At 50.3% G+C, this 20,390-nt stretch overlaps 1 protein-coding gene across 1 annotated transcript in view; it reads left to right on the top strand.

Annotated features, from left to right (window-relative positions):
- Positions 1–20,390, top strand: part of fbn3 (fibrillin 3) — a 206,225-nt gene that overhangs the window by 158,160 nt on the left and 27,675 nt on the right. The window contains exons 43-52 of the mRNA XM_078424021.1: positions 619–744; positions 1,511–1,636; positions 4,585–4,710; positions 5,222–5,338; positions 9,411–9,539; positions 10,669–10,788; positions 12,964–13,089; positions 15,173–15,325; positions 18,087–18,152; positions 19,775–19,900. Coding sequence (XP_078280147.1) covers positions 619–744; positions 1,511–1,636; positions 4,585–4,710; positions 5,222–5,338; positions 9,411–9,539; positions 10,669–10,788; positions 12,964–13,089; positions 15,173–15,325; positions 18,087–18,152; positions 19,775–19,900 — 1,215 coding nt within the window. The remainder of the gene's footprint in view (positions 1–618; positions 745–1,510; positions 1,637–4,584; positions 4,711–5,221; positions 5,339–9,410; positions 9,540–10,668; positions 10,789–12,963; positions 13,090–15,172; positions 15,326–18,086; positions 18,153–19,774; positions 19,901–20,390) is intronic.

Raw genomic sequence — 20,390 nt, 5'->3', positions numbered from 1 at the left:
TGCTGGCTTTCTCTGCCTTGTAGTCTTGGGGAAGCAATATTACAGATGAGAACAAGAAGGCGCCCAACCCAGGCAACTACTTGCGTGCCAGCCCACAGACGCAGGTCTACGATCACATACGACCATCGCTCCACTCTTTTAAATCTCTACTCCGACAGCAACATTTCTTACTTTATCTATGATCTTCTTAACCTTCTATGGGACCTTACTGGCTTTACCTTGCACTAAACGTTATTCCCTTATCATGTATCTGTCAATGGCTCGATTGTAATCATGTATTGTCTTTCCGCTGGGTGGTTCTCACGCAACAAAAGTGCGTCACGGTGGCGCAGCGGTAGAGTTGCTGACTTACAGCACTCACGGTAGGTTAATTGGCTTGGTGTATGTGTAAATTGTCCCTGGCGCATGCAGGATAGTGTTAATGTGCGGGGATCGCTGGTCGGTGCGGACTCGGTGGGCCGAAGGGCCTGTTTCCGCGCTGCGCCTCTAAACAAAACGAAACCAAAAGTCCTTCACTGTACCTCGGTGCGGGTGTCCATAAGCTGAAACGGAACAGAATGTACCTGAGCAACACCGGGAATGATTTCCAGGATTAATCGCTGTCTGTTGTGTGTGCAGATATTGATGAGTGTCGGGAAATCCCTGGCATCTGTGCAAACGGAGTGTGCATCAACCAGATCGGAAATTTCCGCTGCGAGTGTCCGATGGGATTCAGCTACAACAACGTGTTCCTCATCTGTGAAGGTAAACCATCACCTGGGTCGGTGCAGCGGCGGGCTGCCACACGCTGACGTTCACCAGGTTAATCCCCGGGATGGCGGGACTGGCGTATGTGGAAAGAATGGAGCGACTGGGCTTGTGTACACTGGAATTTAGAAGGATGAGAGGGGATCTTATTGAAACATATAAAATTATCAAGGGATTGGACACGCTGGAGGCAGGAAACATACAATACAATACAATATATCTTTATTGTCATTGTACAGGGGTACAACGAGATTGGGAATGCGCCTCCCATACGATGCAATAAATGAATTAGCTAGCCAGTATTCATTTAAACAACCCAATGAAACAAATTGGAACAGTTTTAAAACAGAATAAAGTGCAAGTAGATCTGTGCCGGTTCACTGTGCGATGTGACCATCCGGCTGTTCCAGATGTTGGGGGGAGTCGAGAAACAGGGGCCACAGTTTAAGAATAAGGGGTAGGCCATTTAGAACGGGGACGAGGAAAAACGTTTTCACTCAGAGAGTTGTGAATCTGGGGAATTCGCAGTGGAGGCCGATTCTCTGGATGCTTTCAAGAGAGAGTCAGAGAGAGCTCTTAAGGATAGCGGAGTCAAGGGATATGGGGAGAAGGCAGGAATGGGGTACTGATTGTGGATGATCAGCCATGATCACAGTGAATGGCGGTGCTGGCTCGGAGGACCGAATGGCCTCCTCGTGCATGTATTGTCTGTTGTCGTGGCGATCTTCCTGATGAATAATGGCACCCTGTTGTTTTGGGACAGATATCGATGAGTGCACCAATGGTGATAACCTGTGCCAGCGGAACGCCGACTGCATCAACATCCCCGGCAGTTACCGCTGCGAATGTTCCCCCGGCTTTAAACTCTCGCCGAGTGGAGCCTGCGTGGGTGAGTGGAGTCAGGGTGCAGCGTCGGGTTTGTCCGCAGCTGGGACTTGGAGAGCGAGTGGGACAATGCATTGCTGACTGTCACAGACACATCAGGGGGGAGACGATCAGCAGCTCATCCAAAACTATCAATTCAATGTTAATACACTCCAGTTCCAAATGCACAAACCATGCGTGTTGTAGTTGGTACAACTTTCCTTACTTACCATCCGTCTAGCCGGCACACACTCTATGTCACAGTCATAAGGTCACATGTGATAGGAGCAGAATTAGGCCATTCGGCCCATCAAGTCTACTCCGCTGTTCAATCATGGCTGGTCTATCTCTCCCTCCTAAGCCCATTCTCCTGCCTTCTCCCCATAACCCCTGACACCCGCACTAATCAAGAATCTATCTAAATCTGCATTTAAAATATCCACTGACTTGGCCTCCACAGCCTTCTGTGGCAAAGAATTCCACAGCTTCACCACCCTCTGACTAAAGAAATTCCTCCTCATCTCCTTCCTAAAGGAACATCCTTTAATTCTGAGGCTGCGACCTCTAGTCCTAGACTCTCCCACTAGTGGAACCATCCTCTCCACATCCACTCTATCCAAGTTCATGTCTATTCACACAGGAGGATGTTCCTCATCTCTTTGAGTATTTTCGACCTTTCAGTGAGATTTTTGCTGTTGTCCAGCTGACCACCCTGATTACCTGATTACTGACCAGTCTGAAGAAGGGTCTCGACCCGAAACGTCACCCATTCCTTCTCTCCTGAGATGCTGCCTGACCCGCTGAGTTACTCCAGCATTTTGTGAAATAAATACCCTGTCAATCTGTTCATTCAATTGATTACCAGTGGTCTGGAATACAACATTCCAAGTTTCCATTATGTTTGGCTGTTTTATCTACATACTGGACCAAGTGGACCCGTTGGGCCCAAACCTCTCCTGCATTGGTGCAGCACCCTCTCCCCCCTTCCCCTCTCCCGCCCCTCCCCTCCTCCCCTCTCCCTCCCCTCCCCTCCTTCCCCCTCCCTTCCCCCACTTCCCCTCCCCTCCACCCTCTTCCCCTCCCCCCTTTCCCGTCCCCCCCACTCCATCCCCCTCAGCCCCCTTATCCTCCCTCCAGAGATAGATCAGCCATGATTGAATGGCGGAGCAGATTGATGGGCTGAATGGCCTAATTCTGCTCCTATCACTTATGATCTTATGAACTCATTTTGTACTCTGGCTCCTGATGAAGATTCCATCTCCCTTTTCAGAGTGGATCATCACCTGATCAAATCATTTTTAATTAACTTCTGCTTGCAGACGTGACACAAATAATAAGCTTAAATGGATATCACGTTGCCATTTAGGGTTATGCCTTGAGAACAACCCCCCTCTCAAAATGAAACTTGCGTAACCTAAAACCTGTTGCTTGCACATCCCAAAAAGCTGGGCTTGCCAACTGATGAGACCATAGAAATATGTCGAACTCGCGTCTCATCTATAATTCAGTTTTCAATAAATCTCCATGGTTACCGCTGCCAATGGAGGGTTGGAATTCATGGATCGGTGTTGTTAGGTGACCAGGAGATGGTCAGGCCGTGATTAATGGGCCGATCTTCCTGTTCATTTGTCACATAACAAGGCGTGTAGACCAGCCTGTAATGACTCAAGGCAAGTAGAGTCCCACAGTGTTTCCCACAATGGAGATTGCTCAGGCAGTTCAAGTGTGGGGAGGGTTTATGTCGGTCGTAAGCTGTGGCCTCCGATGAGCAACACACAGACAAGATCGACAATGTTAACTCTAATGTCGTGCACTGAGGTGCTGCTATATCAATACGTTGCCCAGAGCTGCTGCTCGACAGTGTAAGTCTGTATGCAGAGTTTCCAGTCTGAAGGGCGGCGTGGACAGGATCCTGTGTCCAATACATCCTGTACGTAGGACCCAACTGCCCTCTGGGTGGGACGTGTAGGAACCTTTGTACGCTGGGTGTCACGAGATCATCAGTGATAGGAGCAGAATTAGGCCATTCGGCCCATCCAGTCTACTCCGCCATTCAATCATGGCTGATCCATCTCGCCCTCCTAACCCCATTCTCCTGCCTTCTCCCCATGACCCCTGACACCCGCACTAATCAAGAATCTTATCTGTCTCTGCCTTACAAAATATCCACTGGCCTGGCCTCCACAGCCTTCTGTGGGTGTTTTGTGCGTTACCTCCTGCCCCCATGGGTGTTCAGTGTGAACCTCTGCTGGGACCCCCTCATTCATAGCTGGGGTGCCCAGGATCCCCTGTCCACTGGTAAGACAGCCTTTGCAGGCAAGACCCATTGTAATGACCCTGAGTGCTCAGCACATTGTCACCGTCCTGTGGAAGGTGTAAGCTGAAATCACCATTCCGCGTAGGAAGGAACGGCAGATGCTGGTTTTTACAGCGAAGATAGACACAAAATGCCGGAGTAACTCAGCGGGACAGGCAGCATCTCTGGAGAGAAGGGATGGGTGGCCTTTCAGGTCAAGACCCTTCTTCAGACTGGTTAGGGATAAGGGAAATGAGGGATAGAGATGATGATGCGGAGAGATAAAGAACAGGGAACGAAAGACATGCAAAAAAGTAAGGATGATAAAGGAAACAGGCCATTCTTAGCTGGTGGGTGAAAATGAGAAGCTGGTGTGACTTGAGTGGGGGGGGGAGGGATGGAGAGGGAGGGAATGCCGGGGTCACTTGAAGTTAGAGAAATCAATATTCATAACATTGGGTTGTAAGCTGCCCAAGCGAAATATGAGGTGCTGTTCCTCCAATTTGTGTTTAGCCTCACTCTGACAATGGAGGAGGCCTAGGACAGAAAGGTCAGTGTGAGAATGGGAAGGGGAATGACCGTGTTGGCAACTGGGAGATCAGGTCGGTCCAGGCAGACTGAGTGAATATCCCGTGGACAGGGCTGCGAATTTGATCTCTCTCATCTTTTGCCAACAGATCGTAATGAATGCCAGGAAATCCCGAACGCCTGCAGTCACGGGGAATGTATCGACACCGAGGGAAGTTACCGCTGTCTGTGCCACAATGGATTCAAAGCAACAGCAGACCTGACAATGTGTATGGGTAAGGAATCTCCCGACGCCCCACCACTGGCTCATAAAGCCACAGCGGATGCCTAGGCTCGAGAGTGAGATGTGAAGTCACATCTGTACAGGTGCTCCCTGGCTGATGATGCTTCGACTTACGTCCAGTACAAGTATCACAAGGGGAAGCTGATTGGACTTTATTACCTTCCATCACAGTGAGGAATGTGGAATCCGCTGCGGTGGATGTTAATGTTAAATTTTATTTTATGTGGCTGTGTGTCTTCGACGTGCGATATTTCAACTTCGCGATGGTGCGAACGGCAGCGAGCCTTTGCGAGCCGCCACTCGCTTCTGGACACGTGATCGCGCGCATTCAATGCGTTTCGACGCACGTACGGTATTTTCGGTTTCCGATGGATTTCTCGGAACGGAACCCCATCGGAGGCCGAGGAGCGCCTGTAATGCAAACGTCAAAAGCCCGATTGTGTCGCATGGCGTGCGTGTTGTTGGTGTCGACGGCTGAGATCTAGTTCTGTGCTGTGCCCTAGATATCGATGAGTGCGATCGGCAGCCCTGTGGAAACGGGACCTGCAAGAACACAGTGGGATCCTACAACTGCCTCTGCTTCCCTGGATTCGACCTCACTCACAACAATGACTGCATGGGTAAGAAAAACAGCATCAGGATAACGCCACTGCATATTAAACATAGTATGGTACTTGGTATGGTAGTTCATTTGTCGCATGTATCGAGGGACCGCGAAATTCATCTTGTACACAGTTCAGTACAAGTATCACAAGAGGAAGATGATTGAATTTTATTACCTTCCATCACAGTGAGGAATGTAGAATCCGTTGTGGTGGATGTTGATGTTAAATTTTATTTTATGTGGCTGTGTGTCTTGTTGCTTTTTACTTAGTATGGCTGTATGGTAACTCAAATTTCACCGTACCTTAATTGGTACACGTGACAATTAAATTGAATCTTGAATCTTGGATCTATACGTAAGCACTTAGATACATCTTAGTCAAGTCAAGTCAAGTCAAATTTATTTGTCACATACACATACACGATGTGCAGTGAAATGAAAGTGGCAACGCCTGCGGGTTGTGCACAAAAAGAATTACAGTTACAGCATATAAATAAAGTTAATAAGTTACTATTAGTGTCGACAAAAATTTAGTCTCTGGGGTTATAAAAGTTGACAGTCCTGATGGCCTGTGGGAAGAAGCTCCGTCTCATCCTCTCCGTTTTCACAGCGTGACAGCGGAGGCGTTTGCCTGACCGTAGCATCTGGAACAGTCCGTTACTGGGGTGGCAGGGGTCCCTCATGATCTTGCTTGCTCTGCATCTGCACCTCCTGATGTATAGGTCCTGCAGGGGGACGAGTGTAGTTCCCATGGTGCGTTCTGCCAAACGCACTACTCTCTGCAGGGCCATCCTGTCCTGGGCAGAGCTGTTCCCAAACCAGACTGTAATGTTGCCGGACAGGATGCTCTCTACAGCCCCAGAGTAGAAGCAATGAAGGATCCTCAGAGACACTCTGAATTTCCTCAGTTGTCTAAGGTGGTAAAGGCGCTGCTTAGCCTTACCCACCAGTGCGGCAATGTGCGTTGCCCACGTCAGATCCTCTGCCATGCGGACTCCCAAGTATTTAAAACTGCTCACCCTATCCACAATAGACCCATTTATCTCCAGTGGCGTGTACGTCCTTGGATGTTTAGCCCTTCTGAAGTCCACAATCAGCTCCTTTGTTTTAGTGGCATTCAAGAGCAGGCTATTGTCCTGACACCAGAGTGCCAGATCAGCCACCTCCTCCCGGTAGGCCTTCTCATCATTGTTGGAGATCCGGCCCACCACCACAGTGTCATCAGCAAACTTGATAATGGAGTTTGAGCTGAACCTGGCCCCACAGCCATGTGTGTACAGGGAGTACAGTAGGGGGCTAAGGACGCAACCATGGGGGGATCCTATGTTCAGGGTGAGGGAGCTAGATGTGTGTTCCCCCATCCTGACCACTTGGGGCCTGGCAGTGAGAAAGTCCAGGACCCAGGCACACAGAGGGGTGCTAAGCCCCAGTTCCAGCAGCTTCTCAACCAGTCTGCTGGGGACTATTGTGTTGAATGCTGAACTAAAGTCAATGAACAGCATCCTCACATAGCCCCCCTGGCTGTCCAGATGAGAGAGAGCGGTGTGTAGAACCTGGGAGACCGCATCATCCGTGGACCTGTTCGGACTGTATGCGAACTGTAGTGGGTCCATGTTGCGAGGAAGGAGGGCGCAGATGTGCTTCTTGACTAGCCTCTCAAAGCATTTCATGACAACCGAGGTGAGGGCCACCGGTCGGTAGTCATTTAAACACGCTGGAGAGGCATTCTTTGGCACCGGTACAATGATGGATCTTTTGAAGCATGCAGGGACCACGGACTTTGCCAAGGAGAGGTTGAATATTGTGGTGAGCACTGGAGCAAGCTGAGTAGCACAAGACTTTAGTACTCGCCCAGATATACCATCTGGGCCTCCAGCTTTCCTCGTGTTCACACGCGTCAGAGCCCACCTCACCTCATGCTCGGACACCGAGAATGTGTGCACATCCCCGGCGGTGGATCCCCCTCCAGCCTCGCTAGCCAGCGCCCCCTCGGTGCTGTTTTTAGACGGCGAGCTGGTGGTGTTACCCGTCTCAAACCGTGCATAAAAAGAGTTCAGGTCATCAGCTAAGGAGGAGCCGGCACTTCCGGTTGAGGGGGTGCTGGACCTGTAGCTAGTTATAGTCCGTAGCCCCTGCCAAAGGCGCCTGGTGTCCTGCTGCTCCATCTGTGACTCCATCTTGTCCCGGTACCATCTCAGATACAGTACAAGGGTACAGCCATGGTACACTGAGACCGTATGCAGAGTCGCAAGTTTGGCGCCATTTTCGAGTCCAGTTGTTGTACAATATGTGCAGGGATCTTGACCTGACCATGAAGGCCCGTTGTCATGGCGACGTTACAGGGTCGGCCTGGCCCAGCGTAGCCGCGGTGTCCTCCACCGCTGCAGGCCGCGTGTGGTCCATGCGCTCCGCCTCTTGGAGCGGGGCCCGGTCCAGCCGAGCCCCCAGGCTGCCGCAGGGCCTCCAGCGGCCCACTCCCCACGTCAAGGCCGTGCACTTCCTCCTGAAGCTAGTCCGCCCACCGGCCCTCCAGGTGGGTCCCCGTGGGCCTGTGATCCGCGGCGAGGTGAGCGAGCTGGGCCTTCAGGGCGGGCGCCGGCCTCCGGCGAGCGAGGGGCCTCCGCCCGCAGCAGGTGAGTCCCCGGTCTCCTGCGGGTGCTGGACCCTCGGGTGGGTCTGAGGTGTACTGGCGAAATGTGTAGGAAGGAACTGCAGACGCTAGTTTAAACCGAAGATAGACACAAAAAACTGGAGTAACTCAGCGGGACAGGCGGCATCTCTGGAGAGAAGGAATGGGTGACGTTTCAGGTCGAGACCCTTCTTCAGACTCAATGTACTACATGTATGTTCATCAGTAATAGTGACCATGAAACTACATATTATCATAAAAGCTCATCTGATGAACTTTTTCCTGAGAAGGGTCTCTTCCCGAAACGTCACCCATTCCTTCTCTCCGGAGATGCTGCCTGTCCCGCTGAGTTACTCCAGCGTTTTGTGTCTATCTTCGGTTTAAACTAGCTGCCTGTCCCGCTGAGTTACTCCAGCGTTTTGTGTCTACCTGAGATTTTAACCAGCGTCTGCAGTTTTTTTCCTCCCACTAAGAGTTTATTGCTTGGTTTAAAGCTAATATAAAAATACCAATGACCATAACTTTGATATTTTCTGTGGGCCGTTCCCTCGCCAATCGACGGACAATAAAAGACAATTTTCACGCAGCGACTCGCGATGGTTCAGATGAGAAATGCCACCCTCTATAATTACCGCCACAATCCCCAGTGCCAAATTAGTGCCACCTCCACCAAATGCCTGCATTCTCCACTGTAATTAATGGACCCACCATTTGCTATGTTTTTCACACCACCTCACTCTCTAGACATGAGAGTTTACATTTACGGTGGTTACTAAATTTGGTGGGTATAAATATATTATATTTACAAACATGTCATGGGCGGCACGGTGGCGCAGCGGTAGAATTGCTGCCTCACAGCGCCGGAGACCCGGGTTCGATCCTGACCACGGACGCTGTCTGTACGGAGTTTGTACCTTCTCCCCGTGACCTGCGAGGGTTTTGATCCGAGATCTTCGGTTTCCTCCCACAGTCCAAAGACATACAGGTTTGTAGGCTAATTGGCTTTGTAAATATAATAATTGTCCCTAGTGGGTGTAGAATAGTGTTAATGTGCGGGGATCGCTGGGCGGCGCGGACCCGGTGGGCCGAAGGGCCTGTTTCCGCGCTGTATCTCTAAACTAAACTAAACTAAACTAAATTAAATATCTTATAAAGAATTGCAGATAAACTGATTGTTCAGAAGCTCATAAGTGATTGGAGCAGAATTAGGCTTTGTTGGTTAATTTGCTTGGTATAAATGTAAACTTGTCCCTAGTGCGTGTAGGATTGTGTTAGTGTGCGGGGATCACTGTTCAGTGCGGACTCAGTGGGCCGAAGGGCCTGTTTCCGCACTGTATTTATAAACTAAACTAAAGTAAACAATGGCCTTGACTCCAAACTGCCTGTGAATTGTAGTTAAGTTGTAAATTTGCTGCTAATCACACTATTTGCTTGATAACGTTGCACTTTTTCCATTTAGATATCGATGAGTGCTCAACTCTGATCGGCCAGGTCTGTAGAAACGGGCAATGCATAAACAGCATTGGGTCCTTCCAGTGCCTGTGTCAGGATGGCTACGACCTGCCGCCCGATGGGAAGAACTGTGTTGGTGAGTGTGTGATGTGTAATATGCTGGTAAACCTCGGTCAGGTTTTACGCGCGGTACTTAGGGTTGCCAACTTCCTCACTCACAAAGGGTGACGTCACCGCCCTGCGTCCCCATGTGACCTCACCCAGCCAGCGACTCGTCCCGCCCCCTCCCCTGACATCAGTCTGAAGAAGGGTCTCGACCCGAAACGTCACCCATTCCTTCTCTCCAGAGATGCTGCCTGACCCGCTGAGTTACTCCAGCATCTTGTGTCTACCTTCTATTACAGATAGTCTCTTCCTTCAGGGAATGAAACCTGGAGGCTATGGGACCCTTCTTCTCACTCCAGTCTGGCTCAAGTCCTGAGCCAAAACATCGCACATCCATTCCCCTCCTCAGAAGCTGCCTGACCTGCAGATTTCCCTCAGTACTTTGTGCTTTGATCTCGTTGAATGGTCCTGATTGTGTATCCTGCTAGGATTAACGTGCAGAATTTCATCCAACAAACTTTCAATGCTAAAATAGTGAAGACGGAAACCTAACAGAAAAATTGTTATTTGTCCAGCAAAATAAGATCAATAATATTGTATTAATCATATGACTGTGTGCGTTTTCTCCGAGATCTACGGTTTCCTCCCACACTTCAAAGACATACAGGTTTGTAGGTTAATTGGCTTGGGGAAGTGTCAATAGTGCAAATTGTAAAGTGTAAATTGTCCCTAGTGTGTGTGTGTGTAGGATGGTGTTCATGGGCGGGGATGGCTGGTCGGCGCGGACTCGATGGGCCGAAGGGCCTGTTTCCACGCTGCATCTCGAAACTGAACTAAACTATCAACCAATGATTGTAGGTCAATTTTCTTGGTATAAATGTAAATTGTCCCCAGTGTGTGTGTGTGTAGGATGGTGTTCGTGTGCGGGGATGGCTGGTCGGCGCGGACTCGATGGGCCGAAGGGCCTGTTTCCGCGCTGTATCTCTAAACTAAACTAAGCAAGATAAGGTACCGTGCACGAGAAACGCAGTGAAACATTTGAATAGTTGCGTATTGGTATTATGTGTGACAAAAAAAGACAGAGGTGTTGCATATTCTGATACTTCTGCATCTTTAGCTCTGGTCTCATCTTTTCTCTCTTTCTCTCCATCTGTCCTTAGATATCAACGAGTGCATCAGTTACCCTGGCACCTGCGCTCCTGGGACCTGCCAGAATCTAGACGGGACCTTCCGGTGCATCTGCCCCCCTGGCTACGAGGTGCAGAATGACCACTGCATTGGTAAATGGAATGATAGTTATGTTGACTTGAGGTGCCTCTTTGCACAGTATGAAGTGACTTTGTTCTTGGAGAATGCAAAGCCGACAAATTCAAGTCGTACTCTTTAATCCCCAGTGGGTGACGGCAAAAGATTCCTCGCAGATGAGATTTATTTCAATCAGTTGGCCAACTCGTCGGCAAAACGTCACATTAATGATTTTAATTTAAAAGATAAATTTGTTTCTAGCTTCCTGTGTACTCTCACTCGCCTAAACTTGGATGGAGAGTGGATGTGGACTTTCACTGGGCAACCTCTTGTTGGCACCTGATCCTGTCTCTCAAGCATGGTCTTCAGGCACTGACTGGATTTGTAAAATGGGGCTCAGAGACTCAACCTTGCTGTGAAATTGGGCTTTGTTGGTAGGGTTGCCAACTGTCCCGTATTCGCCTGGGACATCCCGTATATTGGGCTAAATTGGTTTGTACCGTACGGAACCGGCCTTGTCTCATATTAGGCCTGGGGGGCCCGGATACTCTAGGCCCGGACAGTGTATAGACCGGTGGCCGCTGTAGGCCCGGACAGTGTAGGTCCGGAGGCCCGGGCGCCACCTAATGGAGGTTGCCGATGGCAACCAGCCTCCTGGCCCGGGCAGCCACCATTGGTGGAGCGGGAGTACATGGCCGCTGGCTGGGTGAGGTCACGTGTGGCGCGGGGTGGTGACGTCACCTTTTGTCCCTTATTTGGGAGTGAGAAAGTTGGCAACCCTATTTGTCGGGGATATGCCTCTTTTGAAACAGGGTCCTGATTTATGGAAGAGTCACCACCATGAAGAAGTGACTTTAATTGGTTTGATTCACTGAGTCCAAAAATTTTAAAAGAAAAATATTGACGGTGAGAGAGGACTCGGGAGAAAGGAATTTAGAAAGTAGAGAATCTCAGGTGGAGAAGAACCAAGATTGGAGGGAGGTGTACAGAGTGGGGAAAATGGTGGGGAGAGGAGTGTGGAAGGACAGGGCAGGGGAGAGAGAGAGAGAGGAGCAAGGGGGGAGAGAGGAGCAAGGGGGGAGAGAGAGAGGAGCAAGGGGGGAGAGAGAGGTGTGCAGGGGGGAGAGAGAGGTGTGCAGGGGGGAGAGAGAGGGGCAAGGGGGGAGAGAGGAGCAAGGGGGGAGAGAGAGGTGTGCAGGGGGGAGAGAGAGAGGAGCAAGGGGGAGAGAGAGGAGCAAGGGGGAGAGAGGAGCAAGGGGGGAGAGAGGAGCAAGGGGAGAGAGGAGCAAGGGGGAGAGAGAGGAGCAAGGGGGAGAGAGAGAGGAGCAAGGGGGGAGAGAGAGGAGCAAGGGGGAGAGAGAGGAGCAAGGGGGAGAGAGGAGTGCATGGAGAGAGAGGAGCAAGGGGGGAGAGAGAGGAGCAAGGGGGGAGAGAGAGGAGCAAGGGGGAGAGAGAGGAGCAAGGGGGAGAGAGGAGCAAGGGGGGAGAGAGGAGCAAGGGGGAGAGAGGAGCAAGGGGGGAGAGAGGAGCAAGGGGGGAGAGAGAGGAGCAAGGGGGAGAGAGGAGTGCATGGAGAGAGAGGAGCAAGGGGGGAGAGAGAGGAGCAAGGGGGGAGAGAGAGGAGCAAGGGGGGAGAGAGAGGAGCAAGGGGAGAGAGAGGAGCAAGGGGGGAGAGAGAGGAGCAAGGGGGGAGAGAGAGGATTGTGGAACGAGACACACAGGTTTGCAGGTTAATTGGTTTGGTACAAGTTTAAATTGTCCTTAGTGTGTGTGTGTGTGTGTGGAGTGGTATTAATGTGCGGGGATGGCTGGTCGGTGCGGACTCGGTGGGCCGAAGGGCCTGTTTGCTAGAGTAACTCAGCAGGGCAGGCAGCAAAGACGTAGAGGTATGTCGGTTAATTGACTGGGTAAATGTTAAAATTGTCCCTAGTGGGTGTAGGATAGTGTTAATGTGTGGGGATCGCTGGGCGGCGCGGACTCGGTGGGCCGAAGGGACTGTTTCCGCGCTGTATCTCTAAATCTAAAAATCTAAAAATCTCTGGGGAGAAGGATTCGACCCGAAACGTCGCCCGTTCCTTCTCTCCAGAGATGCTGCCTGTGGCGCTGAGTTAGATGAAATAATCCGGCGGCTTCGTTACAAAGTGATCTCCGGGCGCGGTTCCCGCGGGCCTACTCGCTGTGGTTGTGACCTTCGCTCGCTTAATTCACAGATATTAATGAGTGTGAGGAAGACCCCAACATCTGCCTGTTTGGTTTCTGCACCAACACGCCCGGAAGCTTCCAGTGCAACTGCGCGCACGGGTTTGTCCTCTCCGAGAACGGACGGAGGTGCTTCGGTAAGTGAGCAGCAGGCCCCGGCGATTCCGTCTTCTTCGTGCCTGCTCGGACAGGAGGCAATGCGGACAGGCAGAGCGCCGCCCCCCCCCCCCCACACAAGCATCGTGTGCATCTGCAGGAAAAAGCTGCAGACGCTGGTTTAAACCGAAGGTTAGACACAAAATGCCGGAGTAACTCAGCGGGGTCAGGCAGCATCTCGGGAGAGAAGGAACGGGTGACGTTCTGGGTCGAGACCCTTGCGTCTTCCTTCTCTCCCGAGATGCTGCCCGACCCGCTGAGTTACTCCAGCATTTTGTGTCTACCTGTGCGTATGTAATCCACACACTAGTCCCCCATTGTACTTGTCCACACATTAATTAAAATGCATTTTGTACATCGTCGGGAAAGATCTGCATTATTTGGCCAGTGGAGGAAGTGGCAGGCACTGTGAAAATGTATCTTTCAGTGATCCTGCCCCTCGCCCACAGTGACCGCCGCCCTACCCCTGTGATGTACAAACCTGCCCGGCTGTAAAGATTAAACCCTAAGCTGGTGACAGCCGATCCAAATACAACCTGGTTTTTGAGAATTTACAATTTTTTCCTTACCTGACTCTTATAGACAATAGACAATAGGTGCAGGAGGAGGCCATTCAGCCCTTCGAGCCAGCACCACCATTCAATGTAATCATGGCTGATCATTCTCAATCAGTACCCCGTTCCTGCCTTCTCCCCATACCCCCTGACTCCGCTATCTTTAAGAGCTCTACCCAGCTCTCTCTTGAATGCATTCAGAGAATTGGCCTCCACTGCCTTCTGAGGCAGAGAATTCCATAGATTTACAACTCTCTGACTGAAAAAGTTTTTCCTCATCTCAGTTCTAACTGGCCTACCCCTTATTCTTAACCTGTGGCCCCTTGTTCTGGACTCCCCCAACATTGGGAACATGTTTCCTGCCTCTAACGTGTCCAACCCCTTAATAATCTTATACGTTTCGATAAGATCTCCTCTCATCCTTCTAACTTCCAGTGTATACAAGCCTAGCTGCTCCAGTCTTTCAACATATGACAGTCCCGCCATTCCGGGAATTAACCTAGTGAACCTACGCTGCACGCCTGACTCTTACCTGAATGTTTCAGCACCAGCCTCCTCCTGAACCTCCCCATCTCTTCCTCCAATCCTCATTACTCCCCCCGATTCACTCTCCCCCAAGCCCCGCTCTCCCTCCGAACTGCACTCTCTCCCTGCACATTGGTCTCTCTCCCCCACACTTCTCTCTCTCTCCCCCACACCCGTCTCTCTCCCCCACACCCGTCTCTCCCTCCACACCCGTCTCTCTCCCCGCCACCCGTCTGTCTCCCCCACACTCGTCCCTCCCCCACACCGTCTCTCTCCCCCACACCGTCTCTCTCTCCCACACCCATCTCTCTCCCCCACACCCATTTCTCTCCCCCACACCCGTCTCTCCCCCTCCACACTCCTCTCTTCCCCTCATTCATCTCTCTCCAGGGTGCTGTGAGTCTCTGATGACGCTGGCTGCCTTTCTGAGGCAGCGACTCCGGTAAATCCCTTTGATGGTGGGGAGGTCGGAGCCAGTGATGGATTGGGTTGGGCAGTGTTAAAAGCCACCATTAACCACCAGCCCACCTCCAGTTTAAATTCCATTTGGAATATTTTGGAGGAACAAGACCCAAGAAGTAGGAAAAAACACTGCAGATGCTGGTTTAAATCGAAGGTAGACACAAAATGCTGGAGTAACTCAGCGGGTCGGGCAGCATCTCGGGAGAGAAGGGATGGGTGACGTTTCGGGTCTCGACCTGAAACGTCACCCATCCCTTCTCTCCCGAGATGCTGCCTGACCCAGTGAGTTACTCCAGCATTTTGTGTCTACCAGTCCATTTGACGTGATGCTTCGAGGTGCAACACACAAATAATCTGGTAATATGAACACAACCACCGGATTATTCAGCATGACCTCTGGCGAGGAGCTGAATTTAAAAAGATCAGTCCGTCCACCTCCCAGCCGCGAGTCTACACTCCGTGGAACTTGTGAATGGTTAATATTTTGCTGGATGTTGCTGCTGATTGTTTTCCAACTTCACAGATACCAGGCAGAGCTTCTGCTTCACCAGGTTTGACAACGGCAAGTGTTCTGTACCCAAGGCCTTCAACACAACCAAAGCCCGCTGCTGCTGCAGCAAGATGCCTGGAGAGGGCTGGGGTGACCCGTGTGAACTCTGCCCTCAGCAGGAAGAAGGTTAGTCGCCATTTTGTTTTTCATTGGAATATGGCAGACGCTTGGTAAATTAGTGCCAGGCTCTCTCTCATTATACTTGCACTGTGTTGAATCTCAAATGTAAACACGCAAACCAAAAACTTCCTCAAAGCTCCTGTCGTTTTGTAGGCTTTTAGTTTAGTTTAGAGATGCAGCGCCTAAACAGGCCCTTCGGCCCACTGAGTCCGCACCGACCAGCGATCCCCGTACATTAACACTATCCTACACACACTAGGGGATAATTTACATTTATACCAAGCCAATTAAACTCCAAACCTGTACGTCTTGGGAGTGTGGGAGGAAGCCGAAGATCTCGATGAAAACCCACATGGTCACGGGGAGAACGTACAAACTGTACAGACAGCGCCTGTAGTCGGGATCGAACCTGGGCCTCTGGCGCTGTATGGCAGCAACTCTACTGCTGCGCCACCGTGCCGCCCCGATATGCCAAGCCATAGACATGCCATGATAATCCAGTTCATGTGCAATTCTTTGCCACAGAAGGCTGTGGAGGCCAAGTCAGTGGACATTTTTAAGGCAGAGATAGATAGATTCTTGATTAATACGGATGTCAGAGGTTTTGCCTGCTTTTCCTTTCTTTCAGAAGGTCATAAGTGATAGGAGTAGAATTAGGGCATTCGGCCCATCAAGTCTACTCCGCCATTCAACCATGGCTGATCTATCTCCCCCCCCTAACCCCATTCTCCTGCCTTCTCCCCATAACCCCTGACACCCGTACTAATCAAGAATCTCTCACTGCCTTAAAAATATCCACTGACTTGGCCTCCACAGCCTTCTGTGGCAAAAAAATCCACAGATTCACCACCCACTGATTGAATAAATTCCTCCTCATCTCTTTCTTAATCCTGAGGCTGTGACCTCTAGTCCTAGACTCTCCCATTAGTGGAAACATCCTCTCCACATCCACTCTATCGAAAAGACATTCTGGCCTTCCATCACAGTGAGGAGGTGACTGGAGGAGGAGACTCACTGTGATGGATGTTTCTTTTTGTTTGGTGTTGGTTTATGATTCTGTGTGTTATTGCTTATTTTTATTGCTTATTTTTATTGGTCTTATTGTTGGACTGTGGGTAATCTTTCATTTCACTGCACATTTATGTGTATGTGACAAATAAATTGACTATTGCCTATTGACTATCCAAGCCTTTCGCTATTCGGTAAGTTCCAATGAGATCCCCCTCCTCATCCTTCTAAAAACTCCAGCAAGTACAGTGCCGTCAAACGCTCATCAGATGTTAACCCACTCACTCCTGGGATCATTCTCGTGACCCTCTTCTGGACCGTCTCCAGAGCCAGCACGTCCTTCCTCAGATGTGGTGTCCAAAAACGCTTATGTTTATCTGTCAAACATATTATTGCGGCAAACATTTATGTTTAGCGGCTGTGGAATTTGCTAACCGTCTGACTTTGTGAAAGTAATACAATTCAGACTAGTGGTCTGAAGAAGGGTCTCGACCCGAAACGTCACCCATCCCTTCTCTCCAGAGATGCTGCCCGTCCCGCTGAGTTACTCCAGCATTTTGTATCTATCTTCGGTTTCAAAGGTTCAAAGATCAGTTTATTGTCACGTGTACCAATTAAGGTACAGTGAAACTGGAATTACCAGACAGCCATACCGCAAAAAAGCAACAAGACACACAACTACATAAAAAAGTTTACGTAAACATCCTCCACAGCAGATTCCCCACATTCCTCACTGTGATGGAAGGCAATAAAGTCCAATCTGCTTCCTCTTTATTCTCCCGTGGTCGGGGCAGTCGAACCATCCACAGTCGGGGCGATCTGCAGTTCCTTCCTACACAATACAAATATTCCCCTTGCTAATATCTCAATTTATTATAACTGAGCAGTCTGCAAAGAAACCGTGTCCTGCTGTTCAGCCAACCCATAATCAAAGTGCATTATTTGTAGCCTCCTTTTGCTCTAGTATTTTATTTCATTCTTCACACGTGTAAATCATTATGTTTTATTCTTAATTGTTTACTGTATGTCGTGGTGTTACTTGCGAGCGGACACCAAGGCACATTCCTTGTACGTGTACATACTAGACTAATAAGATGGATTCAATTCAATTCAATTCAATTACTTACTGATTGGTACACACACACACTCCCGCGCACACACACGTACACACACACACATACCCACACACACACACACACACACACACACACACACACACACACACACACACCCGCGCACCCACACACGCACACACCCGCGCACACACACACACACAACTCGCACACACACACACACAAACACACACACACACAAACACACGCACACACAAACACACACACACACACACACAACATGCACACACACACACACACACACGCGCACCCACACACACACACACACACACACCCGCGCACACACACACACGCACACACATACACACACACACACACGCACACACATACAGGCACACACACAACACGCACACACACACACACAGACACACACACACACACACACCCGCGGACACACGCACGCACACACACACACGCACACCTTCATACGCAAACGAATGCAAATGCAAGAACACTACGCACAGGTGGGTAATAATTCATTAACAAAGTGAATCTAAAGTTGCCTTCAAGTGGTAAATGCTTCTGGTCATGCCTCGTGGCATCGTTGTGCGGTTGCGTGTTGATCTTGGTGATATCAGGACGGGCTGCTCCCTGCTGCAGTTCATAATTCTACTTTTCCTTTGCAGTTGCTTTCCAGGAGCTGTGCCCGTATGGCCACGGTGCTACCCCAGGCATCGGGGACACCCGTGAAGGTTGGTAGATACATTTATATATTTATATATATATACATTCACTAACTGTGTGTAGAGTTCACAAAATCTAGCAAGTTCATTCTGCTCGGTGAAAAGACCAATTATAACTATAGAATGGCAGACATAGATACATAGAAAATAGGTGCAGGAGGAGGCCATTTGGCCCTTCGAGCCAGCACGCCATTCATTGTGATCATGGCTGATCATCCACAATCAGTAACCCGTGCCTGCCTTCTCCCCATATCTCCCTTGATTCCGCTAGCCCCTAGAGCTCTATCTAACTCTCTTTTAAATTCATCCAGTGAATTGGCCTCCACTGCCTTCTGTGGCAGAGAATTCCACAAATTCACAACTCTCTGGGTGAAAAAGGTTTTTTCTCACCTCAGTTTTGAATGGGCTCCCCTTTATTCTTAGACTGTGTGGCCCCTGGTTCTGGACTCCCCCAACATTGAGAACATTGGTAGAAGGACTTCAAGTGGATTTATTAAGACAAATACTATTTGCACTTTGAGGAGATAGGAGGAAGACTTCTTCAAAGTCTGAAGAAGGGTCCCGACCCGAAACGTCACTGTGCTTTCTGCTCCAGAGAGGCGGCTTGACCCGCTGAGTTACTTCAACAATTTGTGTCTATTTCCAACTTAATGTAAATGCTACAGAAACGGACTCTGACAGATCAGTTTTGTTCAATAATTGCTTCTAAATCTTATTTCCCTCACCACTAGCGTTGCCAACTGTCCCGAATTAGCCGGAACATCCTGTATTTTGGGCTAAATTGGTTAGTTCCGTACGGGACCGCCCTTGTCCAGTATTAGGCCCAGTCAGCGCTCTAGGCCCGGACACTGTAGGCCCGGATACTGTAGGCCCGGACACTGTAGGCCCGGACACTGTAGGCCCGGATACTGTAAGCCCGGATACTGTAGGCCCGGATACTGTAGGCCCGGACACTCTAGGCCCGGATACTGTAGGCCCCGACACTGTAGGCCTGGACACTGTGGCCCGGGGGCCGCTGTAGTCCCAGAAAGTGTAGGCCCGCCTAACGGAGGTTGCTTAGCAACCTGTCTCCCGGCCCGGGCGGGCAAGCGGGAGCACGTGGCCGCTGGCTGGGTGAGGTCACGTGGGGCGCGGGGCGCGGGGCGGTGACATCACCCTTTGTCCCTTATTTGGGCGAGGGGAAGTTGGCAACCCTACTCACCACTGTCATTGGTAAATTGTAACGTTTTGACTGGTCTTTAATTCTCAAACTCAGTGAGTGGAAACTGGTCATCGCTGCTCACTTGAAATAATCTTTAGAATTTCTAAGGCCTGCAATGGTGGTGTTTGGGACGTGTGGGTAATTGGACAAGTTGTAATCTGCTCATCGCATTACGATAGCGATCGTTTTACAATGTCAGATTTTTCCTGTGATTGCAAACTCTTTCTTTGAAGCCACCACAATAATCCCACATGGCTCCAGCTGTCTACTCCCCTTGGTTCATATCTGCAGTGCCTGGGTAGTTACAGAGCTCGAGGTTACGGTGTTCCTGAGATTTGTTTGTTTGTTCCCAAAGCTGGGAGATATTATTTGTGGGCGCAGCGGTGAATGTAGTACGGCATAGTTTGCTTTAACGACCATCTTTCTTCAGATGTGAACGAGTGTGTGGAGAACCCTGGGGTGTGCGTGAATGGACATTGTATCAACACGGACGGCTCCTTCCGCTGTGAGTGCCCCTTGGGATACAACCTGGATTTCACAGGAGTAAACTGCATTGGTGAGTTCACAACTTCACGAGTTCACAAGTGAAAGGTGTAGAATTAGGCCATTCAGCCCATCAAGTCTACTCCGCCATTCAACCATGGCAAGGGTTGGCAACTGTCCCGTATTAACCGGGACATCCCGTATATTGGGCTAAATTGGTTTGTCCAGCTCGGGACCGCCCTTGTCCCGTATTAGGCCCGGGAGGGGCTGAAGGCCCGGACATTGTAAACCCCGGGGGCTGCTGTAGACCCGGACAGTGGAGGCCCGGGCGCCGCCTAACGGAGATTGCGTAGCAACCCGCCACCTGGCCCAGGCGGCCGCCATTGGTGGAGCGGGGAGCACGTGACTGCTGGCTGGATGGGGTCACGTGACATTACCTTTTGTCCCTTATTTGTGAATGAGAAAGTTGGCACCCCTAATCATGGCTGATCTCTGCCTCCTAATCCCATTTTCATGACTTCTTCTCCCCATAACCCTTGACACCCATTCTAATTAAGAATTTA

Source organism: Rhinoraja longicauda, chromosome 28, assembly GCF_053455715.1.
Source record: "Rhinoraja longicauda isolate Sanriku21f chromosome 28, sRhiLon1.1, whole genome shotgun sequence".
NCBI classification, from domain to species: domain Eukaryota; kingdom Metazoa; phylum Chordata; class Chondrichthyes; order Rajiformes; family Arhynchobatidae; genus Rhinoraja; species Rhinoraja longicauda.
This window is presented reverse-complemented; position numbering and strand designations above follow the sequence as displayed.